Raw genomic sequence first — 27,331 nt, 5'->3', positions numbered from 1 at the left:
AGAATTCACAACCGGTCTATAAGGCTATGATTAAACTTTCCTAAGTACACCGTTCACTGAATAGATTCACCAAGTCTCCCTGTTAATCCTTCTTCAACGGTGTGTACGTCTCTTGAATACCGTCCTTAGTGATGATCATCATCTGTAATCCATCACCCACTTCAATGTGTCTCTCAACCGCACTGGTAAACGCATCCCGCACGAGCTCCTCCACAGTATCCTGGGGTAGAGGTGCAGGGGTGCGTCGTTCCAAAGCATGACCCTCTCCACTTCCAGGAATATATTGATTCTTGAAGTTGACTTGGTTGTCGAGAAAAGGCATGATCAGACTGGACGCCGCGCCTGCAGCTCGGCACTGCTCTCGCTCGTAAGAGCCCACAGGATCGTAACTGTATAGGGCACCCCGTCCTTCTTCATCCAACCCGCCGAGAATGGCATAAGCGTAGTATGGGAAAAATCGTTTCGAGTAGAGGATTGTCGACAGACGCTGTGCACATGCGTTGACAGTTATGGGTTTGCCGTGTTGGTAGCGGTACACCTTGACGATGCTGTCGAGTCTCTCTTTCAACGCTTGTCCATCTGCAGCAAAACCAACGACAGACAGAACAATATGAGCGCCTTCTCCTGTTTCGTCATCGCCGCCTATCTTGAAGAGCTTGGGTGCGTATCTGGAGTTGATGTTGTAGCCTGAGGTAGAACGAGTATCGCCGGCCAGAATGCAGAAATCGGATCCGGCAATACCGAGAGTTGAACCACCATTATCCGTGTATCTGCCATTGAAACAAAATGTTAGCGATCTGATCAGGAGCTCAACAGCGTGTTGACGAACGGGTTGAAGCTATGCTCTCTGTTCTCATGTCCAGTGGTCGGAGCACTAAAATGAGGTAGAATAGACGCCATCGCAAGGATTCAAATGAAAAATTGTTAATTCAAATGATCCTTTTGAGTGAATATAATGCTTTTAGGAGTTTTGAAGGTTGGGAGAAGGCTCTTTGAGATGAATGTGGTTTTGGAAAGGTGCTGGTGAGCTTTGGGATGAGGATAGTGACGCGGAGCTGTCGCTGCCTCGCAGGATTATGTAAGGATGTAAGAGCTCTCCAGCCAATCACATACAACGCATGCACCAAAGACGAATTTGTCCAGCTTCACGATTGACCACCGAAAACAATACACAATTACGAGCCTTGAACTTAAAAGAAAGGTCAACCATTCGAAATTCTCAGAGCTTGTCACATAGCCTCAGCGCCGTCAGACTACAACAGCTGATATACGTCCCAGCGCGTCATCCTCAAAAGACAGGGCAGGGCGCCTGAAGGCGCACCGAAATTTATCTGATAATACATATCTTTAGTGCTCAGCCTGGAAATTGATCATTACAGGTCTGATTAACACGCGAAAGACGGGGAAAATGCTTGGACTGGTGTCGTATGACAGCAGTAGCGAGGATGAAGTAGAAGTCCCTGAGGTGAAACCCTCGTCCAAGGTGAGTTCTTTGAGCTTGGAATGCTGTTCGAAGTTATATCACTAACTTTATGGAAGGCAAAGGATCAGGATGGAGACACAATACTTGAAGAAAGTACGAACCTAGAAAAAGGTTAGCATACCCTGTCCTACCAAGTAACTCTATGCTAACAAACGATAGAGGGACTCTCTACGGACCATATTGATACACCACCATTAGAGTCGAGACCTATAAATGGGCCTGTTCTTGGGCCAGAGCAGCCAACAGAGATAGTCGGCCCTTTCATAGAAGAACAAGAACCAGGCCAATCCTCACCATATTCTGCCTCCCGAGCCCTGGTACAAGATCTGACGCTGCCTCCCGTGCCTTACCTTGAGATACCTCCATCACCACCTGGATCACCAGACCCGATCGCAAGTGGGAAAACAACACAGTTTCTAGCATTGAAGAAACAAGGTGTACATTTCAATGAAAAATTGTCGGCTTCTTCTTCGTTGAAAAACCCGAGTCTGTTCCTCAAATTACGTGAGCATACGGGTATCGATGATGAGAGTCAATACGCAACAAGTCTTCCATCGGATATATGGGATCACAGTTCACTGCCTGCTTGGGCATATAAAGAGGAGCTTTTGAAAATGCAGCAGGCTATACGCTCCAAGATTGAAGAAGCGAAACAAGGAGACAAGAATCGGACCATTGACTTCGTGTCCTCTACGCGTCGTGAATGAATACCTAGGTAAGGCTTTTAAGATTGCATTTGTTCTCTCTTAAGTAAATCTGAACGCTACGAAGTAGCTTTTGAATGAATATAATGCCGGAAACGATACATTTTTCGCACCGTGGAACTATATCAAGCTCTGATCGCCACAAAAATGGCTAATCTTCAATGAGATCAAGTCCACTACGATGCACTGGCTCTCAGAATAAAAAATACAAATATTTTATAACTTAAATATCAATTTATCCCGTTTTTGTCGCTATAGACCTCATAGAGGTGAAGAGACACCAGCCACGTTGTGGTGTGGCTTGACTGATGCGGACTGACCCACCGTCCTCTGTCAGCTTCCTGCCTAGACAAGGTGAGAGCTCTCTGAAAGCTCCCTATCAACCATCAAACACCCACTTCATCACGACCTCGACCTCACACCTACATTTTCCTACATCTCAGATTTGCAGCAGCTTCTATTAATACGCACCTATAAAGATGGATCATTTTCCTGGAACCTGGGGTCGTGTAAGTCGATGCGTTCTCCAATACCGCGTGTGGATCAATGGTGTTGACGATATACCAGCCTAGAGACGACGTTTACGGACCTTATGACCACTCATATCTGCAATCGTCCGGGCCCAAAACTCACACACAGTCGCCAGCAGTGACAGGAACCTCGGTCATTGCAGTAAAGTTCAATGGAGGTGTAGCGATGGCCACAGACAACCTAGGTATGGTGCCTTGAACCACCAGGCCTTCATCACCAATACACTGACTCGCGGTCTCCAACAGCATCCTATGGCTCSCTCGCTCGATTCACCGATGTAAACCGTATTCGCACCTTTGATGATTCCGCCATCGTGGGCTTTGGTGGTGACGTCTCGGACATGCAGTACATCGACCGCCTGTTGGGCTCTATCCAGATCCGAGAGAACTACTCAGCTACAGGCAGCACACTCAATGCCAAGAACCTACACACCTACCTTTCCAAGGTTTTCTACAAACGCCGATCTGAGATGAACCCTCTTTGGAACCACATATTGGTCGCAGGGTTCGATAGCGACGGCAAGCCATTCCTCAGCTCCGCCGACTTGCTCGGAACTACTTACAGTGGACCTCACCTTGCAACCGGCTTTGGTGCTCATTTAGCTGTCCCTATTCTCCGTCGTCTTTTCCCGGAAGAAACGCCGGTTGAGGATATTTCCAAGGAGCAAGCAATACAGGCTTTGAGGGATTGCATGAAAGTCTTGTTCTACAGAGATGCACGAAGCTCGGATCAATACACACTTGCGGTCATTACTGAGGATGGCGTTGAGATCAAGGATAAAGAGAAGTTGGAGCAGCAGAGCTGGCAATTCGCCGAGACCATCCGTGGATATGGCACACAGGTGAACTAGGATTGATGTATATGGGTTGGCCATGATTTCAATAGAAATACATTATGATTAGTCTGTTGGACTTATTTTGATTTCATCAATTAGTGTAAGATGATATTATATCCGAATTAATAGGAACCACCTTTCTATACATCTAAAGTTTGGCAGTTGGCTTGTCAAAGAACACTCGGTTAGAGCATGTTCCTACATCCTGAAGAGACACTTCAACGTGGTCGCCATCTTTCAACCAAAGTTGGGGCTTTCTGCCCATGCCTACACCTTGAGGACTACATTGATCACCCATTAGCACCAGTTTCATAACCAGGTGTGATCGACCAGGGTAACTTACGTTCCAGTAAATATAACATCTCCAGGCAACAAGGTAACTCCCTGAGAAATGAACGCAATAGTCTTCGCAACCCCGAAGATCTGATCCTTTGTATTCGACGACTGCACGATCTTCCCGTTGAGCTTGGTAGAAATGTCCAACGCATTCGGGTTACGGATCAATTTCGACGACACAATGCCCGGTCCAAAGGGTGCCCAGCCATCGAATCCTTTACCCAGAGACCATTGGCCGCCACCTTTTTTTATTTGCCAATCGCGATGAGAAACGTCGTTGCCAACGGCGTATCCAAACACATAGTCTAGAGCCTTTGACTCAGGTACGTCTTTCGCTTCCTTGCCAATAATGATGACCAGTTCGCATTCATAGTCTAAACCCTCACCCTCTTGAGCCATGTACGAGACTGGAATGTCATCAGTCGGACCGGCGATCGAGGTAACGGGTTTATAGAACAGGACAGGATATTTAGGGATAGGCGCATTAGACTCTATCGCATGTTGCTCGTAGTTCAATCCCAGACATCGCACGGTCTTGATATCTGAGCGAGCTAAGGGGGCTAGAAGGAGCTTAACTTCGGCGAGTTGGTCCGTGACTTGGTGCTCGCCGAATATGTCGCCTTTGATGACTCGGGCTTTTGTGATTTGGGAGATGTCGGTTTTGCCAGGGGGAAGGACGGCATCGCCGTAGTATATCTGGCCATCCTTGGCTAGAAAGCGGACTAGACGCTGTTGTAGATGTTAGCTGGATCACGAATAGGTAGGCAACCACAATGCCTAAATGCATGAGCTTAAAGCACAGGGATCTAGCTGTAGTAACATTCCGATGTGGGAAAATAATAGCACCTACTGTGAATGTCGACATACTGCAGAGATTAAATAGTTCAACCACTGGATTGCGGTGTCAATGAATTAATTGAATACCAAAATGACTCATCCAGAGTCGTTATATACATAGGATACAAAACTCGGACTTGTCTCCCCACGTCCATACAATTTTTGGAGATAGCGAATCGATCTCGGCGACTCGGCCGATAAGCCGCACCTACGTAATCTTCAGCAGCCTATAGGGTTAGGGTTCCACATTCCGGTTACCGGCTATATGGGCCAACCACGGGCACCCTCTTCAACCCATTCCAACCATCGTCCGTTAAAGCTATCACTTCATCTATGCGATCCAACGAATAAGCTTAAAGCTGCTACAACAAAAGAGACACAAACAATCGAGCTAGACATTGCTTGCCTACTAAGATGCGACGATTATCAGGTCTGCAGCGAGAGGTCCTCTCGTTGTACCGAAGATGTCTGAGAGAAGTTCGAAAGAAGCCAGAGGTACGAGCTGCATTAGAGCAATTGTCGTATAATGACTTCTGACGAACTTGAATAGGACACGAGAGCCAACTTCCGCGCTTTTGCACAGTAAGTTGCCCGCGATACCCGAGTAATTCAGATTTGCATTTCTTGAAGCTAAGCACGGAAGCTTCCAGGTCAGAGTTCCGTAAGCAGCTCGACGTGAACAAGAAGGACTTTTCGACAATCGAACATCTACTGCGCAAAGGCCACAAACAACTAGAAACGTATTCATCGCCAGGGATTAGAAATATCAATTGGTGAGCAACTCGAAGCTTCTTCCTCACGAATCTTGATTAGTCACGTGGCAACATGACAAATTCGATGCCAAGACTTTCTACGAGCTGCTGTGGGTCTTCCCGCACCTTCTAGCAGCCTCAGGCTCTAGCTTATCTGATCTTCTGCCAAATACTACGCAGGTGCTGGAAGCATCTACAACCACCGAGACAGAATTGGTGGCTATCGCGATAATGGCGGATCACGTACGCAACGACCTATATAAAATCTACATCTGCGCTTTTCACAGGAGAATTTTCTTTCGATCATTAGCATCACTTTTCAGCCTACAACCTCCTTGAGACTCACACTCAGCAATCAAGCACTCATCTCCCATCTGTTCATCGATCCAATCATCATCCACACTCCAAAGATCTTTCTAAACAACCGCCACAACTCAAACGAAATGACCTTCTACACTACAACCCTCTCTCCTGGTGACTTCTTGCCCCTCTTCCAACTTATGGATGACTATTGCGACACACGCCGCCCAACAAAGCCAGCCCAGTCCCGCCGTGGCGAACCATCTGCAGCTCAAGCAGCCCCTGCCAAGCCTCAACTCTCATCATTCACACCTAAATTCGATGTGCGAGAAGCAAACCAATTCTACATCCTGGATGGCGAGCTCCCCGGCGCACACCAAGAAAACATCGAGATTGAATTCACCGATCCCGAGACGATGGTGATCAAGGGCCAGATCGAGCGCAACTACGACATCACATCTCCTCACTCTTCAGAGTCTACAAATGATAACGACGATGTCATGTCTGTTCACAGCGATGGCGCCTCAAGCACACACTCAAACTACCACTCACCCACCGTCGAGGATGAGGACGAAGATGGCGCGGTCAAAGTAAACACTGTCCAATCCACTTCAGTCAACAAGCACCAGTCACAGCCAGAAGTTCAGCAGCCTTCGTACAAATACTGGGCTTCAGAGCGCTCGATCGGAACTTTTCAGCGCACATTCACCTTCCCAACTCGTGTGGACCAGGATGGGGTCAAGGCTACGTTGAAGAATGGTATTCTCTCGGTCATTGTGCCGAAGCAAGCCATCCAGAAGGCCAAGCGCATTCGCATTGAATAAATGCATTCCACTTTTATACACACACACACACTCTCTCTCTCTCTCTTCGCTGATGACATGCATGGTTGCAAGGCGTTAATTTAGCTTGGGATTGTACTTCACATTTGGATTTTATGACTGTGCCATTTTATCGATGATGAGAGGCATTTACTGGATTATGGGCAAGCAAGGCTCTAGTGATTAGACATTATTTATGAATAATTTTCAAAATCAAATCTTGGTGAATTTTTCTGAGGAAATGTAGACTAGCTGATGGTCATCCATCCATACCCAATTATATTTCAAGTAATTTGAACATATACACACATATCTGTGGAATATCACAAAGGAGAGGCAAACTTGCAAAACGAAGAGACAGAAATCAGACTCCACACATGCTAACTCTTCTTCAAATCCCTGTATACCAACGCCCCCAAGGATATAAAGCGTGAAACAAAATAAATAGTGAAGTGGTATATAAACGAAAAGCGAGGTAAATGAAGACACGCTGAAAAGTAAGACGAGAGTATAACAAGAAAACATGAGAAAAGGTGAATATTTAGTAAGCGATTGTGATGATGAGTGAGACATTCATCATACGGCAACTCTGCGAGTTTTGACCAGTTTTGTGCGGCCGCGGCCAGCACTGCGTGATCGGGCCCGCCCCCGAGGTGCTTCGTAGGTTTGTGCCTTGTCTACTGGAGGTTTGTGGGTGGAGATAGCTCGTTGAACTGTTTCCTCTATTTGTTCCTTTGCAACTTGTGCAAAGGCATGCTTGGGAAGAATAGGCGAAAAAGGGCTTTGTATCTGCTCATCATCCATATCGCCCTCAGAATCGCTCTCTTTATCATAAATGCCAGCTGCCTCCGGGACAGATGGGATGTTCAAAAGGCTGAGCTGAGCATAATACCGGGTCTGTTCAGAACCGGTACATGGTATCTGCTGACTCCCTGAACTGCTGCTCCCGGATGGAACGAGATTCTGAAGCATAACCTCGTTCGGTTTCGATAAGCCATCGGCAAAGTATGAGCAATTGTCTGCAGGGCTTCCCACTTTGTACCGCGCAGGACTAGACACTGGAGAGCTGGCGGGMGAAGATCCGGACTGGGCTGAAGAGTTGCTGGAGTGGATTGAGCTGACAGAACTGTACCCGCTGTCTGCGTTTGTGTTGGAATGAATTTTTTGCATCCTTGTAAATCCGATTGCATCCGAGGCGATGACTCCAGGCGTCTCCAGGTATTGCCCATCGCCCGCTACGTCCAAATCTTCGAAGCAAAAGCCATTTTCGGGAATAACAACAGCCTCATCTTGATGTGCACTATTCGAAATGAACACGGCGGAGTCACCTTGAGACAAGACACTTTTGGGAAGTTTTTTGTGGGATGGGGATGTCGTAAGAAGGCGAATACGATCGGTGCTTGCTGGAGATACAGAAGCATTGACGATTCTTAAAGTGCCTTTCTTGAAACCACTCAGGTGGGAGTAGTCTAAGGCGACCGGAGAGGTGGCGCGCTCGTGATATCGAGAGAGCGGCATGAAGTCATCATCCTCTTCCCATTCATGTGAAAGCTGTGCAGTAAGAATTTCTGGTATGGGAGGTTTCTCGTCTTCCTGTTGGATCGATGATAGCGGCGTGCGATATAGACCCCAAGACGGAGTTCGCGTTGCAACTCCTGGCCTACGGAACGATTTCCGACGACCCATGAGAACGTAAGAATCTTCAACCGGAGACCTATCTTCTGACGTCAAGGTTTCGACCGATGAATGTAGATCGTGACTTCCAATATCCGAAGGACCAAAATGGATGACGGGCTCTCTGCGAGTTTCCCCAACAGTCACTCCTTCCGACTGCGACTGAAAACTAGGCCTGTGAATCATTGAGGACCGTCTCGAAAGTCTTCTAGAGAGGAAAGAGCTCGATCGTGACAACGAGCTATCTTGTTTCATTAGAACAAAGTCGTCAATGCTCGACCAGCGTTTGCTCCCCTGTAAAGAACCTCGCGACTCGGGTTGTAAACTAGAGAACGACGTGAAAGACCGCACCCGATTACGATCCGTCAAGTCCGTTTCGGGGTTAGATTTAGGTAAGAGATCACCCGTCCACGGGCTCTTCCAGAACATGGACTCGTCCAGTGGTGGGCTCTGGTCATGATTAGGACTTCTAGGAGACTTTCCGGCCTTTGTTTGTGCTACGTTGAGCGAGGATAAGTTTGTTGGTGGTTTCGACAATCGCCTCGTGGTTTGAGGTTCATGGCGCACTTCTTTCGAGGATGCGTGGCCCATTTGGAGAAGCTTGTATTAGCTCTATCATCAGTTGGCAATTAGCATGCGGATGGCAAGGAAATGTGTACAAGAGGATAATTTACCTTGGAGATTTTCTCTGTTACGGTCTATATGCGACAGAACTTCTCATGTACATTGCATGATCTGTATTCTTTGGCGGCTGAGAGAGGTACCAACTTTGGAGTAAGCAAGTCGCGAACTTGACTCGAGTAGAGCGATGAGCCTCAAAGAGTTAGAGAAATGGCCGTTTCACACAAGCATATGGTTTGCCTTGTAGATCCGGCAATTGAGATAAGAATACTCGAATGCTTCAAAAGGAGTTTCAGTAACGTGGAAGACGACATTCGACAAGCAGAATAACGTCAACAAGGCCGAGACCGAGCAAGGTCGAGACTAAGTTGATATTCAATTTCGAGCTAGGGCCCTCGGGCGTTGAGCATCAAAACAGGGACGAAAGCGTTGTGCTCTATCGTGGTGTATTTTCCAGAGACGTCTACTGGAATGAATTACTGCCGCATGCTGCGGTGGTTCCAGCACAGACATGATGGAACCAGACGTCAGAACGGATTTACTGAAATTAAGAGGTGCAGGACCGAACACTAGCGGGCTGTATTCAGGTGGTTGTGATGGATCGTGGTCGTCGACAAAAACAAGGTATTGTTCGAAAACGGAGCATCTGGCGCGGGTCGATTGGTGCACATGCCTCAGTGGCTGAGGACCCCCTGTGCGTCCCGGTTTTACGTAGCTTAGAAGCTCGCATTTGCGGGGATCAGTATTGCGGTGCCATCCACTCAGAGAGGCACGATATGTCCTGTTGCTGCACCTAGGCGGTGTAGTGTAACAGCTAGTCTTTGATCACTTTTACCATGCCATGCTTTAATGCGCCGTCGATGACATACATGCAGGCCGGCTGAGGGTACATGGGATCTAGGCTCTGTCTCACGCAATGCTATTGCGCATTGTGATGACTGCTGAACAGACCTACTCGATTGCATGTTGGTTAATTGCTGGCGAATCTGCGGTGTAGAAAGGTGAAGCTTATAGTCGGCTTCCGCAAACGGCGTTGTTCGGTTGTCCCTCGACGATGTTGTTGTTCAGGTACCCGCTCTTGTCACCAGCCACAAAGGAGAAATGATAGGTGCAAACGGTAATTATGTATTTTTGCATTCCTGAAATCGGTCGAAACTCGTCTGGAGTCAAAATGCACAAAAGACGGATGTTTGAAAACAGCAATCACAGATGAAATGAGATAAAGAATGCAGAAAGGATGACTTCTGACCGCCCCCGCCTACAAAGGCAATTGCAATTGCGCATTGCCGTCTTTCCTAACGTGACATGTTACAATCCATCTGCTGAGTCAGACATCACCACAATTTCAACAACCCAAATGCTACATTCTTTTATCCTGCAATTGGCGCGATTTCTTCGATCAGTAACCAGCGATATAGTTTACCTCCCGGGTTCCTCCCGCCGGAAGCTTCAGAGTTGGATCCGAATCACAACATCATCGCCACGAACGTAGTATACCAGGCAGTCGATAGTGAACACTACAATACAACGTGGGAGCTCTGCATGGCGAGTGGCGAAGACTGGAAGTTTCCGTTCCTGGCGGTTGGTAGCTTCGATAGTGCCTGTAAGGCGTTTGTGAGACGAGTTGATGCAGCTGGAGGTGCCCAAACTCTGGGGTGGCTAGCTGTGGAATATTTGGCATCTGAGGTCGGTGTGAAGCAAAAAGCGAATTGAGCCTGAGGACATGCGAGTCCCTTGCTTGATGCGCATCCAACACAGCAGTTGACGTAGCGGATTTGTACAGATCATAACTGATTAGACGCGTCTTACAGCTAGAAAATCCAATTTTGAGGATATCAAAACCTACTAGCCTTCAGAGAGAGCGCCTCGAAAATAGCAGTGTCATCGTGAATGAACGGGCAGATACATACGAGGATCTACAAGAAAATGTGATCGAGGACGACGATCGAGTAAGATCACAAGTCCCGTAGTTACAACGGTTCTAACAGGAATCTACGTACTAGGAAACCCTTATACGTGAAGGCGTCGAAGCACAACTGACCATTGACTATGACATTGCATTTTCAACATCGTATCATGTACCTGTCATGTTTTTCCGCCTCAGAGAGATCCCGCAGGTTGGCCCGGCGGCATTAGATGACATATACGATTCCCTCGTCCCGCGCCAACACCAACAGTCATTGAGAAGTAACGGCGTCATGGGCGGTATCAGTTTCGGAGTAGGTCACTCATCGTGATGTTGTCTGTGGTCTCCTTGAACTCACTAAGAACAGTATCACCCTCAATCTGGTGTTCCAGCTTACTTCATTCATCCATGTAACACCGCGAGCGCCATGAAAGCTATTGCCGGCAATAAAAACATTGAGCCCGAAGATTATCTTCTCACATGGCTCGGCCTTGTTGGTGGCTGCATTAATTTAAGTCTTCCCAGCCGGCTCTTCGTGAGATCATAGTCCGGAGCGATTGACGGTTCGACTTCATACATGTCGACATGAAAATTACTACCGTGTTGATCGCGAGACCGTTAATCCTCGTCCGATGATGCTTCCATCGAGACATCACTCTCATCTTCATCCATAGGTGCCTCGCCTTCGTCACTTTCTTCTTCACGATGACGCTTGGTACCGACTGTCGCGGCAGTCGCGGCTGAAGGGGGAGCACCGAAGATAGACTTTTGTAAGTCGGTCGATACGCCTGTGGGTGCAGCGGCGGTTGCCATGTAGGTGCCTCGAAGCTTCGCAATGACATGAGAACTCCCTTTGGCATACACGATATTCTATGGCCGATGTATTAGCGCTAGTCTTGTCGCAGTCGTGAAAAGTACAACTTACTAGCTCTTTTCCGAAGAAGTCGAATCCTTGAAGAGCACGCATAGCTTGAGTGCTGGCTTGGATATCTCGGTAAACTATATGTGCCTGTCCTCGCATCTTGGCCGTTTTCAAAACTACTACATCCAAGACGGGTCCGTATGTAGAAAACAATGTGTATAATGCCATTCTCAGGTCTGGTTTCTTGATCTTGTCGGGGAGATTCTTTATGTAGAGCCTGTTTGAAAAAGACGTTAGTTCTAAGAAGCTCATGAATCACTAGCTCGAGATACTTACGTCTGGTTTGGGGCGCCGATGTTTTTGGCATTTGCCTGGCCGTTCTGAACCTTGGTAGCCATGTTGAGCTTTGTAATGAATGCCAATTCTCTGAAATCAAAGGGAACTGTTTGGAGAAAGTGAAGATTAGAGACGTTCCCGTAAGAAAATCAACTAGCGCGTTACTTAGCTACGTAAGTCACGTGAACTGGGCGGCACGGCGTCATCGTATCCAACAGCGGCCCCTCACCAGCATAGCCATCACAAACAATAATCACACCCCGGCAGTAGAGAGAAACTCCTGTCGTTCACTTCCAATCAATAATATGGCTTCTTCCGAGGTTCACCATCTATTCCACTCCCCAGTTGCGGACCATTCGTTCTCTCAAGACAAGGGTACTTTGGCTGTTGCTCGAGACAACAATGTAGAGCTCTACCAGGCGTCAGGCAACGAGTTTACATTGAAAGATGAATTGAGGGGCCACGACAAAACCGTCACAAGTGTTGACATTGCGCCAAACAGTGGTCGCATTGTGACTTGCTCGCAAGGTATATAAATCGACTTTCGGTCAAACTTCTCGAAACTAATTTTACATAGATCGCAATGCTTACGTCTGGGAGCAGACACCCAACGGTTGGAAGCCCACCCTCGTTCTTCTCCGAATCAACCGCGCTGCCACATACGTTCGATGGTCGCCCTCTGAGCAGAAATTCGCCGTCGGCTCCGGAGCTCGAGTGATAGCAGTCTGCTACTTTGAAGAGGAAAACGACTGGTGGATTTCCAAACACTTGAAAAAGCCCATCCGTAGTACCATTACTACGCTCGCATGGCACCCAAACTCCGTTCTTTTGGCTGCTGGATCTACGGATTCTCATGCTAGAGTGTTCTCTAGTTACATCAAGGGCATTGACGAGAGACCGGAGCCTTCAGCTTGGGGTGAGCGACTTCCGTTCAACACCGTCTGCGGCGAGTTCTTAAATGACTCTGCTGGATGGGTGCATGGTGTTGCCTTTTCACCTAGCGGAAATGCCCTTGCATTTGCTTCTCACGACAGCAGTGTGACTGTCGTTTACCCGAGTGCTCCTGATCAGCCACCAAAGGCCATGCTCAACATTAGCACTCGTCTGCTTCCTTTCAACAGTCTTGTCTGGAGTGGTGAAGACCAGATCATCGCCGCAGGTCATGTAAGTATCCTCTCTTATTGTTAACCTCTCGGGTGTGGACTAATTCTGTTACAGGACTGTGAAGTATATCGTCTTCAAGGCGATGAGAACGGATGGGAACTAGTCGGCTCACTTGAAAGCAAGCGTGGTCCAGCTGGAGGTGCTCGGGAAGAGTCTGCCTTGAACATGTTCCGTCAAATGGATCTCCGTGGTCAGGCTCAGAGTACCACCCAGCTTGATACTGTTCACCAGAACACCATCAACACCCTCCGCGTACATGAGGAGCAGGGCGGTGTCGTGAAGAAGTTTACCAGTAAGTCTATCCTATCAGTTGGTATTTTTCCAGAAGCTGACATCTCGCAGCGAGTGGTGTTGATGGTAGGGTTGTTGTGTGGACTATTTAGCAAGTCCAGTATATGTACTACATACATACATACATTAAATCCCAAGAATTAAACAGTCACCTGATTCATCAGCTGAACAATATAGGGTTCATATTCCACTAGTACTAATCGAGTAAAAGCCGAGTTACCCCAGATTGGGCAGGTCGTGTGACGACATCACATCCTTCCTTCAGTGTGTACACTCCAACATATATTTGTCGCCTCCAGGTCGCAATGCTCGACTCGTGGCATATATCACTATGAATGAACCCAGAACTCATACGTTGAGCGTCTATTCGCAATAATGACGCCATTTACACAACCATTGCATGGCCTGATCAAATGCCTCGCACTCATCCTACTCGCCACAACCCTGCTGGCTGACGCCGCTGTGGTCCATGGCGACGCACAGCAGACCCGAAAACAGAAAGACCAAAAGGATGTCACGGATAGGACTGTATCCGAAGCCCTGTTCGTCGAACTCGAGGAGTCAGCACGCCTGGCGGATATCGCTTATTGCGTTGGGACAACTGGAATCCACAATCCGTTCGGATGTCTGAGCCATTGCGAGGACTTCAAGGGGTTTGAGCTCATTACAGTAAGTTTGTAGAATATAGACCATTTACAAATGACATTCTAAGCTGATACTGTAACAGACCTGGAACACAGGCCCTTTACTCTCCGATTCCTGCGGATACATCGCTCTGTCACACCCGCCCGCGGCGAAACGTATAATAATCGCTTTCCGCGGCACATACTCGCTGACGAATACCATAATCGACCTCTCAGCCGTTCCGCAGACGTACATCCCCTACCCAACCGACGGCAACAATAACACCAGCAAGGGATCAACAATCGAACCAAGGAAATGTCAAAATTGCACCGTCCACGCCGGATTCTGGACATCATGGAAAAACTCTCGCGACACGGTTCTTTCTGCCGTGACGCAGTCGCGCGAGATGTACCCGGATTACGAAGTAATGCTCATCGGACATTCTCTCGGCGGCGCAGTGGCTGCATTGGCCAGTCTGGAAATGTATACGCGCGGCCTGGATCCGCACGTCACCACCTTTGGCGAGCCCAAGGTCGGAAACGACAAGATGGCCGATTTCATCAACGAGATTTTCAATCTTTCGAGCGAAAAAAGGGGGGATGATACGCAAATTCGATACCGACGCATAACGCATGTAAACGATCCGGTGCCTCTTCTCCCGCTGGCGGAATGGGGATATGTGCCGCACGCAGGTGAAATTTTCGTCTCGAAACTTGATCTTCCGCCTTCACGTGAGGATGTCGAACACTGCACTGGGAATGCAGATAAGCGGTGTATAGCTAGTAGCGAGGGAAATGGCGAAGAAGAGAAAGTGGTGGATTTCTCTCTGCTAGCTTTGGGTATGCAGCAACAGCAGGAGATTCTATCATCTACAACACCATCCGAAGAAGACGAAGTGAGGACGCAATGGTCCCTGGTATCAGCCCGCTATCGAATCTGGGAATTATTCTTTGCGCATCGCGATTACTTCTGGAGAATTGGTCTGTGTGTTCCTGGCGGGGATCCTAGTTCTTGGAGATGGACGTAGTTATATTTTTGATTTCATTGTAATGTACATAAATAGGTCTATTAGTTGATGGAATGGTCAGGCGTTCTAATCTTTTTTATGATGAGATTGTATCATTATGTTGCTTGGCGAATATCAAATAGCATCTTTGTCAATCTTTGAAGCCTCCGTGCCTCTCCGACATATGACAAAGGTTACATGTAAATATATAAACAGTATATGCATTCAAGCACCTATGTAAAATCAGAATTTACAAAACGACGGCCTCATGGTATTGTTCAATATAGCACGAAAGAAAAGAACCGAACATAAAAAAAGAAATATATAAAAGGAAAAAAACATCATTGCCCAAATCCCAAATTCGGAATAATAACAGGCCCATACTTGACCACACTTCCATACGCGCCCTCACCCTGAACCATAAAATCCGCAGCGAGACTCAATTTACCTCCTCCACGCTGCATATCTGTCTGACCGAATGTGCCGGATACAACCTCTGGGTCATACGCGACGATGGCGACATAGTTGCGCCGACCCATGAGACGCCGGTACTCGCGCGGTTGGCCCGTGACATCTGTTTGGAAGAGCTCGAGCATGTCTTCTTTCGTGTCTGTTGGTTGGGAAGGGGTTGAGCGTTGGCCGTTGGCGGGCACGTACAGTGGTTTGTTATTGTGGAGGAGTTTGAGGATATAAGAAGATGGCGGTGTGTTGACGACTGGTGAGGCGATGAGCTGGTACATTGTTTTGTGGTCCGAGGGATGGCTGGGATCGTGCACCAGACCTGCGCCGCAGACATTGACTGCGCCAGACAAGAAAGTCATGCGGATTGATTTCTGTTTTGCGATGCCCTGCAGCGTGCGGATGAGGTATGTGCGCTCGAGGTCCTTGGAGTCGTGTGTCCATTGGTCGCGAAGCTCGTCGAGGATATCAATCTCGCCGAAGGGGTTGAGAACGCCCCCCATCAATCCGGTCTTGCCGACTGCCCTTTTGACGGCATCAAACCCAGAGCCTACTGCGTCTTTTGCTCCTACAACACCTGCTACCGAGCTGGTCACTTTACCCAGGAGGTTGTATGCACCGGTAACAGCCTTCTTTCCCGTAGCAACCGCATTTGCTATCTGCTCTGTGGATTCAAGTCGTGGATAGATCAAAGGGACCGAAATCATCCAGATACAGTGCTGTACGCTCGGAGGCAGTAGTGCGATCTTTGGGAACAGTCCTTGATACGTGGGACCAGCCATGACCTGGTGAGGGTTTCGCTCTGATCGACAGTCGGGGCCAACGACAACGACTGCAGGACCTAGGTATTTGACAAAATGCCATCCTGTACCCGTTATCGTGAATAAGTCATGGTCGGAGTGCATATTACGGAGAAGCTCCAGGGTTGTATGATGTTGGAAGAGTAAATACATCTCAATACCGATACGGCCAATGTTCTTGAACATGTTTGAGAATTGCATATGCTGTGGGTAAGAGCCAAAGCCATCGAATCTAATTCCAAGATTAGCATGAAACCAGAAAATTACATAGTGAGAAGTGACATACATATCGTGATCATCCAGCTGCAGGATGTATGGAATCTGCGCAAAAGCCTCTCGAAGATGCGGCTGATCGAAATGACTCGTATAAAAGTGGAAATAAGCATGCGAAACTTCCTCCTCGTGTGCCGGTGTCCATGGAGCATTTTTTCGCTGCTCCTTACCATGTATAGTTAGCCATTGCTTGAGCAATGGTATCTCCTTCCAGATCCTATCTGCTGAAATCTGACCACCAAGCCCTAACTGGCAATGAAATCCTCCGACTTCGGCATATTTCTGCATAATATCCTTCCACATAAAACCCGCACCGCCTAGACGAGCTCGCTCATTGGCACTGACATTCAGAGAAAAGTCGTTACCTGAGGTAGCGATGAATCTCCAGTTCGTTTCGTGTCGTCCCGCGACAAGAAATTCGTACCGGGTGCAGCCAAGATGAGAAGTGATCGCATATGTCCATTTAGCAGGACCCGCATCATCCATTTGCAAATCAACGTCGTACTTGTAAAATACCCAGCGCTGGTGTTGGTGTATATTGACTCCCTTCAACTGTCGGGGGTTGGGGGACAAATCCACACTTTGATGAATATGGATCGTCGGAGGCTGTGGAGCGTCCGTTACCAGCAAGATGGACCCTAGCCAGAGACCCCGTTCTAGATCCATGTTACAGTACCGCAAGTAAGGCCCAAAGTAGACACCATTCGTAGCAGCGACTTTGTATAGCTCGACTCCACTGCTCGGGGGAGGACCGGTGACGGCAGTTCCAACTGTACTAAGGCCCATTACACTACCTTCGTATAAAGGTGTCATAGGAACACCCGGTGATGCTAGTGGTTTACCACCAAAAGTAGAAAATGACGGGGAGGTGAGAGGGTGAGCACTGTAAACACTGCCGACGGGCGACATGGGTGTGTCGTTCAGGTTGAGCGGCGTGGGTCCCTTGGGAAATTCCCATTGAGTGGACTGCGTGGGAAGATGGATGTAGTAATATTGACCAGAGTTTGAATCAAGGTGCGCAATCCACCCTTCCGGTAAAGGAGGAGGTGATGCTGGAGGAAATCCTCCGGGGGCTGGAGAAGCGCTTGTTTGTATACTCTGCTCAATAATGGTGCCTGTTGGCTGTGCTTGTTGGGGCGACATTACTTGCTGTGGCCCCTGGGGAGGTATTTGTTGCGGTACTTGCTGTTGCTGTCTTGCATCATTGGCAAAGGCCGGGTGGCTCTGCACAGATGGAGCAGGAGAACTGATCGGGGGAATTCCTACAGCAGAACCCACCGCTGAACCAGCAACGGAGGGTGCCCCAGTCGAAGCTGGGTGTCCTTGAGGAGGAGGAGGAGAACCGACTACTGGGCGTCCCTTTTCATTAGGATATTGTTGAGAGGTATTGGCACCAGGCACACTTGAGTAAGCCGGGGGCGGAGAAGCAGAAAGGTTCATTCGCTGAAGATCCTGCTCCAGAGCATTCGAAGGAATTGCGGGCCGGTCAGCAAGGTTGACCGGAGGAGCCTGTTGAGGTATAGGCTGGGTAGATGTAGGTGGAGGGTATTGCTGGGTGCCAATCTCGCTAGAACCTTGGTATACAGTGGGCGGTCCATGTGGTTGCGTACCCGGTTGCTCGGTTGGCGTCCAGGGACGAGTCGTTTCAGTCTGCGCAGTATATTGGTTCGCTCGCTGTTGCGCAGCTGCATTTCGTGATTGCAAATTCGCCAGAGTAGATGTGCCCGCAATCCCCGCAGCCGCGAATCGAGCCTCGATATCCGCTCCAGGTCGTTGACCGGGGCCAACAATTGGTGTCTCAGGCGGCGGAGGAGATCCTCTCTGTGCGCGAGTTGTCGAGTTAGATGCCGTCGAGCTAATGCGATTGATTGAGTCCGGATTGTTGGCTCTCAAGCGAGCCTGTGCTGCACTCGTAGCCGACGGCGGCGGGAAGTATTGTTGATTATATCTAGCGTCATTAGACTCGGCTGCCACGGGGCGAGGAGGCCCGGGAGGGGGGAATTTCTGAAAAAGGGCATCTTTATCAGGCGTATCCGGACCAGGGGACTCTGGTAATGGCTTTGGAGGCGCATTACCCCGTCGTTCGGCCAAAGACGGCTTCTGTTCCCGTCCATCGCGAGGCCGCAAAGCGGAGGGGTAATCTGCTGGAGAGGTAGCACCCGTAGATGACGATAGGCTCTGCGCAGGACTGGCAATACGACTGTTTGGTTGAGGGTATGGCGCAGTCTGACTAGAAGGGGAGTATGATTGTGAGGGTCGTGGTCGGTCATCGGGATAAGGAAGATTATTAGGAGCTGTTGGCTGCGGGGTAGGCGCGGCCGATGGAGGTTTGTTGATTCTCAGAGGTTCCACGATAGGGGATTCATCGCCATCTCGTCGAGCAGCCGAAGTGTTGTTCAGAAACATCTCCTCCCCCTGTCGGCCATGATAATTAGTGTTTGTCGGACTCATGGTGAGCTTCAGCCCGATTGCGGGAGGCGCGCGATGACAGTGAGATCTGTGCCACAATTTTTTTTTAGTATGGATGCAACCAAAAAATATATGCAGATATATTCATGATGGTCATGTTCTGTAACCGCTCTCTATGCGATACGACCATCCTGAGACATTAGTAAATGCAGGCTTACCTGTTGGTAGTATGAATCCAGTTCACACTTGGAGGAGGGGCAATCTTATCGGCTGGKCTGCAGGGAAACGGCGCTCCCGGATTGAAGAAATGCAACTCTTGCACGAGTCGTAAGTGTTTTAAAATATCAATCAACTGGTAAATAGAAATGAGAATAAAAGGACACGAGATAAAAGACACGGTTCAGGAGCCGATGAGCAGACTACCAGATTGTCCAAGGTCAGGCGCCAACGATGAAGAAGAAGCGATCTCAAGCGGCGATTGGCTGGACTAGAGCTGGGGGGAAAAGCAGAGATTCGGGCTGCTGGAGCGGTGATTGGCTGAGGGCGGGAGACATCACAGGTCCTCGGCGGCTACCTTAACTGATAGAGTTAGTTATTATTCTGCCTTCTTGTGTATACATAGCATGCCTTGATTATTTGAAGGGATAAGCATTCTGACTATACTCTATGCAGAAAGCACTTCAATAGTTCGCCTTTTGTCGCAAAGTCCAGTAAATACATGGTAAAGGAGATTGTAGAGTGATTGGCGCACCTCAACAAGACCCGCTCTGCCGCACCGGGCCGAGACCCGCTAGCCAGGGTTCGCATCTATACATAGTATATATCTCTCTGGACTGTGTGATTCACCTGCATATTATACACCATTGAAGTACGTAGTATGTAGTATTGATGAATGGTGTAGTATTGATGGTCTTCTCGTGTATTGAAGTCCTCTCTGACAAAGTTACATATAATCTATATGCCCAAATGCAAAAACCAAACAACCGGCCCAATCCTCATATCGCTTGCTCACATGAATATCATCATAAAAGTACAAAATCCATCCCAAACCCGTGTATCTTCCCAAAGGAATCCAGAAGTGAAATCAAAAAAAGACATTGTGTAAAAGCAGACATGATCATGTAGTGTATATGCAGTTTAATCTACAATCCAAAGTTGACGATTTGTATCTCCTGCTGGACCATAACATCTGACCAGCCCACATTAGCCGAGTGACCAACAGTCATAAGCTGCTCGGTCTGTGCCTGATAGACCATCTGAAGCAAGTGTCGTGTAGTAGTCGCATTGCGTCCGATGCCTTGCTTTTCCATACTGCATATCAGATCCATTGCCATCATCTTCTGAACCGCCGACGAGGATGAGACACCGGCAATGAAAAGGGGAAATATGATAAAGCGAAGATCAAACTGGCTCGAGTGAACGATTGTCTCTGCAATGTGGAAAATATTGTTCGTGTGGTGAGCAATAATCTCGTTAGAGGCCCCTTCTGGTCCCAGTATTTGTCCATTCCATAAGCCGGTGTAGGAAAAGAGCATGCAAGAATGGTAAAGCGACAAAGCCTAAAACGTCAGTACTTGTTCAAAGAATGAAAAATGTGAAAACGTACATTTTGCAGGACCTCACGGGACCGCTGAGGTAGCACTTTCATGTTCTCACAGAGGTAATGTGCCTGTGGACAGTCCCACAGTCGATGAAAGCTGTCCCTGATCTCGTAAAGGCGGCCCTTAGGGTCGAAAGCCTGGTTCGGAGATCGTGGGGAACCGGTAGATTCGTCGCTTCGGCGAAGGTCGGCAGCAAGAAAAGCGAGTCTACTTGCAAGGAGGAATGTCTCTCGGTTGAAGTGAAGTACAGAAGGCAAAGTGTCATGTTCCTCTGGATATATCACGCTGTGCCCACTGGGAGCTACAGGGTACAACTGGCTTCCTGAACCAGGAACTAGGTTGTTGTCAAGCATGGTTTTAAGAAACTCGCCAGTGCCCGCACCGCTGAGTAAAGCGTAGAGGTCGATGTTGCACACCAACCAGACGATGTAAGGATAGTGCTCGCTACCAAACTGCGATATCCTCATGAGAGATATCTGAGTCAACCGGGCCATGTGATGTGACCATAAATTTGATCCGGCCTCTTCGGCAGCAGCGACCTGCATTCGCGTTAGTGAGAACAGAGTATACAATGGCAATGCCATCTTACCTCATAAATCAAAAGAAGGAAGTGGGTGAGGAAGAGGCCGTCGGAACAAAGATCATTTGTATCACGGAGGGCGATCTGAAGGGACGGGAATGCTTGGTGATAGTGTTGTAAAGCATCAATACTTTTGCTGCGATGCTGACGAGCTAGACTGAGAGCAGACACGGCCATTATAGCATGATATAACTTTGTGAGATGTTAGCATGACCCATAACGGAAGTGTAGGTTGCTTGACTAACAGGTTGAAAAGTAGATGCGAGATCTTCAAAGATCTCTACACCTGGCGTTATAGGACTAGAGATGGGGGAGAAAAGATCGTGACTGGATTGGCCCTGTATAAGTTGTTTCCAGACCACGTCGCGGAAGTGAGCGAGTAGTAGCTCTTCCTGGCTGCTGTATCGAGCAGTAGCCGGGTCTAATGTCAAGGGACCATGTTGTTCGGGAGGGAAGAAGGTAGGGGAGGCCAGAGTAGAGGCCGAAGTGATATCCGATGCCGGAGAGAGCCTTGCCCTCCTCCAGTTGGAAACGGGCGAGCGGTGAGTACTCTCTTCGAAAGTGTCGAGAATTACAGTGTTGGGGTCACTGACTTCGCTGATGCTGTGTAGGTCGTCTTTTTGGCTCAGCGTTGAGCTGGTTCCGGACCCCCGGCGGATCTTGAGATGTCCAATGTTGAGATCGACGGATGATGAATCATCGGTGTACTCTGGCAGACTTGAAAAGCTCTCCGGATTTACGATGACATGATATGTGCCCGGAAAGCTAGCTTCTGCTTTCTTTTCACGTTCGTCATCTGAAGTCAACATGAAGAAAGGAGGCAGCGGGTCGTGTACACCGGGAGTGACAGGCGGAGAATGAGAGCGTGCTTTGGCTGTTGAAGTTAGCACATGTCCGAATAACCGTAGTATCTAACTGAACGTACAATCCCATACTGCATTGCCGGTGGTGGAGACCTCGGTCATACGTTCCAATACACGAGCAGTGTCGTCGCGGAAAGTCAACCGGGGACTGTAGTCGCAGCGATGACCTAGACGAGCACATTGGCCACAGCTAGGACGACATTCATCACATTTTACTAGATGGCGTTAGCTTATCTCAGTGTCTAAGTTGGGGACAGAATAGCCATACCTTTGCGGCTCTACGAATGAGTAAACAATAATTGTTAATATGTAAAATCAAGGTAGACGTCATTCAAAGATAAGCTTACACGGCACGTCCTAGAAGCGAGTCAAAACCAAGCAGAATCCAAACAGTCAAAAGCACTCACCAACAACCTGTTCGCGATCGAGACGGCAGGCGTACTCGAGGTGGAATGTTCAGAGTCATAGCACTGGGAGCGCTCAAGCCCGGCGGGGTCGTGGGACTACTGGGTTCGTCTTTTGGGGCAATCATTGGGAGGCGGAGGGAATGTTTTCCGGCTATTATAGTTCCATCTTTGAGTGGCAGGGTGCTGGTGAGTATCATGGTAAAGTTCGAGCGTTTGTTGATGATGCGAACTATTGTTTCGCAGCTGGTTCTTCGGCGCAACTGGCTGTCGTATAGTATTCAGCCAAGATGTGGCATGCTAAAGGTAATTATGCAGAAGGGAGAAGGTGAGATGAGTGGCGTATGTATGCGTGTATGTGTGGTACGGAGAGAGTTTGAGTCAGGTTGCTGGCGAGGGAAGAGGATGAATATATAGAGGTGAGGTGTTGATAGCAATTGGAGCTAAAGTTGCTGCTTGACCGATTTGGAAGGCGCAGGCCCAGACCAGCCCTGAGTCCTGACCAAAGCAGATCCGCCCCATCAACGTGATCACGGGGAATACCGAAAGAGAAGCAAGCACTCGAACTAATGCATGTACGGATTAGGTGTACATGAAGAGTAGCTCAGGCAAAAGTGAGAACGAAAACCCGAGCTGTGCAGAAAGAGTCATCAGATGGGTGGTAATATTATTCTACAGCTAGTACTAAGCCGCCTGGAAACGAACTATACTATGCAATAAAATCGTGACAAATCTCTGACAGGGTTGTTAGTACGATACCGCCAGTACATCAGCAATACTGAGATCGTATTTCGTGGCAGTTGCTGCGTACGCCGTCTGTGTATGAAAGTTTCTGGCCCACAAAGGCACAAACCACGCGGTGGCGGTGACATTCCTGCCCTTGCTGGCTTCGTACTCCGTATGTGGCGGAGAAATGAATTGGGCCGTCTAACACCGAGCGCGAGAAAAAAACGATAGTACAGAAAGCGGGAGAAAAAAAAAAAAAAAAAGGAAAAAMAGAAWAAATTACGACCAGGGAAACAAAGGCAGTATGCGTAGTATCTGGGGAAAGAGAAACGATGAGGCTAAAATTGGAATGTTTTCCCTACTACATACTATGTAGTATGTAAGATGTACAGACTAAGGGGAGCGACGAAATGAAACTAACGGGACCAACCGAGTTCTCCGAGCGCCGGAGTCCGTCCGGGTTACGTGCCCGATATGGCTTAGTGTGCTTTGGTGTCGATTCGATCAGGGCTAGCGCGCTCGCTAAGCTGGACGGATTGGCCAATGAGAAATGGTTACTGCAAGCCATGAAAGGCGCTAGGCCGCATGAAGCAGTATGGTGGTTCACGCCTAGCTGAATCGGGCTTATCTGCAGGCTAAGCGAGTCCTTGTTTTGTCTGTTTGTCTGTTTGTGCCAGCCAGCCTCGACCAGACCAGACGTGACGTGACGGTACCTGGCTGCTATGGGACAACATTACTCCGCGGTGCTGCAGTTTCCTTGCATTCTCTCGACAACACTCCCACACACCCTCAGAACTGTTCATGCATGCATGCATACTATGTATAACGAGAGAACAGGGGAGAAGAAGGGCACATTCTCTCTTGACATCTGATGCTCAGCCACGCCCCCTTTGGTGTGTCGGTTTGGCTGCGATACTCCGCCTGAATGATCGATGTGAATCGTCGAGTTCGTTGGCCCGAATCATGGCAGAAGAAACAACTCTAACCCAGTTCAGTCACATTGCACGAACACCGTGCTTCGGTGCTGACAGAGGACTGGATTCGTTCGATCGTACTGTACGAAGTATGTCAGAGTGGGACATCTGCCAACTTTTGTATTGTACCATACGCACTAACCATATACACTAGTACGCCGTACTATTCGTCCGTGGCAAATTGCAGATTATTCCACATGGCTCGGAATATGCACCATGCACAGTCGTTTTCCATTTATTTTCTGAGACGCATTCCATGCATTCCGATGTCAGTCCAAAGTTCTTTTTGCTGATTGACAAGTAGGTTGGACGTCATTGTGTCGTCGACGCTGTAGCAGTCATGATCTGTCGCAAGCCCTTTGGAGGGCCCATTGGAGCTCAATGCTGTAAGCGTATCCGGTCAATCAGCGCCGGATAATAGGGTCTGGCCTTATCATGACTCAAGACCTAAGCGCATTTTACTAGTATACAATACATTGTCGAGAGTGTCTAGACTACAATTAGTAATGGTAATCGTAGACTTGTAACTTAGTCAGTTAGTTAAAGTCTGTACAATATGGCTATGGACGGAGTACGGCGCATCACTCCGTCGGTGGGAGCCAGTGAACTCACGCTTGTTTCGTCAGTGATGAAATGAAGAAACAACTGGAGAATCCAGTCATCCAAAGCTAACACTGCGTAGAACGGACAAAACTCGGTAGTGTTTAGGCTAGATGATCCTACAACTTGCGATCGGAATGTACACGACAAACCCTTTCGGCCGCCCCGGATGCCAAGCTTTGTCTAAGCACTTCGGTTCCACTAGTGTAGTATTTGGTATCGTGTGTATTATATTACGGGTCTTTCACACCTTGCATTCTGCTTTCCGACCGTCGTTTCGCCATCGTCAAAACATCGTCAAGCGTGGTTCATGTTCTCGATCGTACTGCAATCCCGGGGGAAATTAGGATTACCGACCAAATCCGAGAGACATCATGTCATACCAACTTCATGCGCCAGCAGGGGGAAAAAAACAAAGAAGCTAGATACGAAGACCAGCCTTAGCCCAATGAGATAAGAGCATCTGGACCGGATTCTACTACTCCGTACAATGTCGGTCTTAGACTTTCGCTTCGAGCCCAGCACAGTGGTTCAGCACATGCATGCCAGTATGTGGTCAAAGCGCGGCGACTGAATCAGTCAATTAGGGTTCGGAAACTGCAAAGTCTGCCGTCCACCAATGGTTCGACGCCTCACTCCTTTTTCTTATAGCTTTTGTCGGTCGGATCACGACATGGGAAGTAGATCGGCCTTATCATGATGCCATGCCATGCCTAAGTTTAGTATCGTCACGAACAGCAAACGAAATATGTAATCGCCGGGTGGATCTTGTTCCCAAGGACTTTGCGATTAGACTGGTCACTTACGTAGTCTACTGAACGTACGAAGCTGATTTCAAGTCTGATCTTAACAAATGAATTATTATGTCCAGGCCGCCGTCATGGTGATCGATCGGCCCCGGCTCGGAGCGTGTTGATTTGCGTGCAATATTGGGGTCAGACCTTACTACTAGCCCTATATGACCTCTGATATACTATGTACTGTACTATACCATCCGTAACAAGACTAACAGCCTGACAGTTAACGTGGATGTCGTCCTGTGCGGCGCGTATCGTATACGGCGTATCGGTACATACAGCGTACCACCAGAGAAAAGCGGCTAGACCAGGTCAGAGCGTTTGAAGTTTAAGAAAATAGAAAACCATGTGGTTGTCACATGTGGGGCGCGATGACAGATCAGCTTGGCCAACCCTTTCTTTTCCCTGTCATTTTTCACTCGGCCGACTGTAGTACGTAACTAGTGTCTAGCAAAAGGAAAGTCATGATTTCCTTCTTCAGCTGTGCATACAGGATGCATTACATCCTGACCCTTCTTCCCGTGCAAGTAAACTCCGTGGATACATCTCCGTGCTTAGACCTTCAGTTGTTCCATGAGACTCTGAGTATAATTGTAAAAATCAATAGCCATACTTATAGACCAGAGTTTATTCTACTCTAATCTAGCTTTGACTCATGTCAAAGTTCTGGAGAGTCGCATGTGTAGGATTGTAGGTCGCCGAAGAAATCTGCTTTCTCATGAACTCCATGCAGACCGTAGCCATGGCTGGCTGATCGTCATTAGGGCTGAGGCGTCGTGGTTGCAAGCGAACTGTTTCAGTCTGCATTAGCAGAACACCCGAACACAACAAATGCAATCATTCGCGATGGAAAAGTCATCCTGAATTAACCCAACAACCTAACAGCCCAGAAAGGCAGGTGAAGTCGAAAAGGGTGTCGACGCAATTAGTCTGCATGACGCCAGCACGAACTATTGCGCTGGTATAGCAGGGACGTTAAGACTTTTTACGGAGTCCTGGGCTTGTAATTTTGAGTTCGGGCGAGTCGGTGCCCACACAAAAGAAACAAGGTCAGATCCTTCCCACTCAGTCGGGACCGTATTTTTTGAGCTAGTTAGACTGTCTACAGAGTAGGTAGACTCTGTAAACTCGCACGTACGCCGTATTGTCAATACGGTCTGTACAGCGTCAGCTTGGACGTATTGAACCATGTTCCCCCTGAGGGCCCTAACGTTTTAGCAACCAAGTCTAATGTCGCCGTTCTCGCAAATGATTGGTGTGATCCCGCTTATCACTTCCTGTCTAGGCTTAGATTATCCGGCGGGCCGCATATGCACATTGCAGACTCATCAACTTCTCCCAGAAAAAGTGGGGAAAGTAAATCACGATTCGATTCGCCCTAGTGCTAGCCTACTATACTAGCACATAGTACATACATAGTGCGTACCATTGACCTTAAGGCTATCGAGTTAGACCAGGGCTAGACCAGATCCTAAATCCGAAATTGACTTATCACGCACATGGCAAGACCTGGCACACTAACCAACATCCCCGCGGACCTTGAAAGAAGGTAGGGTTGAGCCTAGTCCTCCTTCCGAACCAGGCATTGTGCCCAATTTAACTCTCTATACGAAGCTGTCAAGCTGCTCTCCTCCGTGCGCGAATGAAAGTCTAAATGAAAGAGAAAAATAAAAACTCTAAAGTTTAACTCAATTCGGAATTGCTAGTGGGTATCGCGCGTACGGCATACATTACTCTTTCCATCCTAGGCGCGACGTTTTGT

At 48.4% G+C, this 27,331-nt stretch overlaps 11 protein-coding genes across 11 annotated transcripts; 5 read left to right on the top strand and 6 right to left on the bottom strand.

Annotated features, from left to right (window-relative positions):
- Positions 1–82: 82 nt before the first annotated feature.
- On the bottom strand, positions 83–900 carry BHQ10_006327 (uncharacterized protein; the record flags this gene model as incomplete). Its single annotated transcript, XM_040878901.1, has 2 exons — positions 83–770; positions 830–900. The coding sequence occupies 2 exons, from the start codon at positions 898–900 to the stop codon at positions 83–85; spliced, it is 759 nt and encodes a 252-aa protein (XP_040734831.1).
- Positions 901–1,408: 508 nt separating this feature from the next.
- Positions 1,409–2,190, top strand: BHQ10_006326 (uncharacterized protein; the record flags this gene model as incomplete). The annotated part of the gene is made up of 3 exons (XM_040878900.1): positions 1,409–1,483; positions 1,540–1,594; positions 1,643–2,190. 3 exons carry the CDS (start codon positions 1,409–1,411, stop codon positions 2,188–2,190), a joined length of 678 nt encoding a protein of 225 aa, XP_040734830.1.
- A 476-nt stretch (positions 2,191–2,666) lies between these two features.
- On the top strand, positions 2,667–3,568 carry BHQ10_006325 (uncharacterized protein; the record flags this gene model as incomplete). Its single annotated transcript, XM_040878899.1, has 3 exons — positions 2,667–2,696; positions 2,755–2,902; positions 2,964–3,568. The coding sequence occupies 3 exons, from the start codon at positions 2,667–2,669 to the stop codon at positions 3,566–3,568; spliced, it is 783 nt and encodes a 260-aa protein (XP_040734829.1).
- A 133-nt stretch (positions 3,569–3,701) lies between these two features.
- Positions 3,702–4,754, bottom strand: BHQ10_006324 (uncharacterized protein; the record flags this gene model as incomplete). The annotated part of the gene is made up of 3 exons (XM_040878898.1): positions 3,702–3,834; positions 3,897–4,618; positions 4,740–4,754. 3 exons carry the CDS (start codon positions 4,752–4,754, stop codon positions 3,702–3,704), a joined length of 870 nt encoding a protein of 289 aa, XP_040734828.1.
- Positions 4,755–5,140: 386 nt separating this feature from the next.
- On the top strand, positions 5,141–6,602 carry BHQ10_006323 (uncharacterized protein; the record flags this gene model as incomplete). Its single annotated transcript, XM_040878897.1, has 5 exons — positions 5,141–5,221; positions 5,277–5,308; positions 5,377–5,499; positions 5,628–5,721; positions 5,766–6,602. 5 exons carry the CDS (start codon positions 5,141–5,143, stop codon positions 6,600–6,602), a joined length of 1,167 nt encoding a protein of 388 aa, XP_040734827.1.
- Positions 6,603–7,175: 573 nt separating this feature from the next.
- Positions 7,176–8,864, bottom strand: BHQ10_006322 (uncharacterized protein; the record flags this gene model as incomplete). Its single annotated transcript, XM_040878896.1, has 1 exon — positions 7,176–8,864. One exon carries the CDS (start codon positions 8,862–8,864, stop codon positions 7,176–7,178), a length of 1,689 nt encoding a protein of 562 aa, XP_040734826.1.
- Positions 8,865–11,418: 2,554 nt separating this feature from the next.
- BHQ10_006321 (uncharacterized protein) lies at positions 11,419–12,060 on the bottom strand (the record flags this gene model as incomplete). Its single annotated transcript, XM_040878895.1, has 3 exons — positions 11,419–11,670; positions 11,726–11,939; positions 11,999–12,060. The coding sequence occupies 3 exons, from the start codon at positions 12,058–12,060 to the stop codon at positions 11,419–11,421; spliced, it is 528 nt and encodes a 175-aa protein (XP_040734825.1).
- A 243-nt stretch (positions 12,061–12,303) lies between these two features.
- Positions 12,304–13,545, top strand: BHQ10_006320 (uncharacterized protein; the record flags this gene model as incomplete). Its single annotated transcript, XM_040878894.1, has 4 exons — positions 12,304–12,526; positions 12,576–13,162; positions 13,217–13,454; positions 13,505–13,545. The coding sequence occupies 4 exons, from the start codon at positions 12,304–12,306 to the stop codon at positions 13,543–13,545; spliced, it is 1,089 nt and encodes a 362-aa protein (XP_040734824.1).
- A 283-nt stretch (positions 13,546–13,828) lies between these two features.
- On the top strand, positions 13,829–15,104 carry BHQ10_006319 (uncharacterized protein; the record flags this gene model as incomplete). Its single annotated transcript, XM_040878892.1, has 2 exons — positions 13,829–14,122; positions 14,181–15,104. 2 exons carry the CDS (start codon positions 13,829–13,831, stop codon positions 15,102–15,104), a joined length of 1,218 nt encoding a protein of 405 aa, XP_040734823.1.
- Positions 15,105–15,424: 320 nt separating this feature from the next.
- On the bottom strand, positions 15,425–19,066 carry BHQ10_006318 (uncharacterized protein; the record flags this gene model as incomplete). Its single annotated transcript, XM_040878891.1, has 2 exons — positions 15,425–16,574; positions 16,629–19,066. The coding sequence occupies 2 exons, from the start codon at positions 19,064–19,066 to the stop codon at positions 15,425–15,427; spliced, it is 3,588 nt and encodes a 1,195-aa protein (XP_040734822.1).
- Positions 19,067–20,166: 1,100 nt separating this feature from the next.
- Positions 20,167–22,600, bottom strand: BHQ10_006317 (uncharacterized protein; the record flags this gene model as incomplete). The annotated part of the gene is made up of 8 exons (XM_040878890.1): positions 20,167–20,583; positions 20,631–21,164; positions 21,215–21,397; positions 21,451–22,079; positions 22,131–22,283; positions 22,337–22,346; positions 22,416–22,425; positions 22,476–22,600. 8 exons carry the CDS (start codon positions 22,598–22,600, stop codon positions 20,167–20,169), a joined length of 2,061 nt encoding a protein of 686 aa, XP_040734821.1.
- Between the last annotated feature and the right edge of the window lie 4,731 nt (positions 22,601–27,331).

The sequence above is a fragment of the Talaromyces amestolkiae genome (genome assembly GCF_001896365.1).
Source record: "Talaromyces amestolkiae strain CIB chromosome Unknown scaffold11.1, whole genome shotgun sequence".
Taxonomy (NCBI): Eukaryota; Fungi; Ascomycota; class Eurotiomycetes; order Eurotiales; family Trichocomaceae; genus Talaromyces; species Talaromyces amestolkiae.
This window is presented reverse-complemented; position numbering and strand designations above follow the sequence as displayed.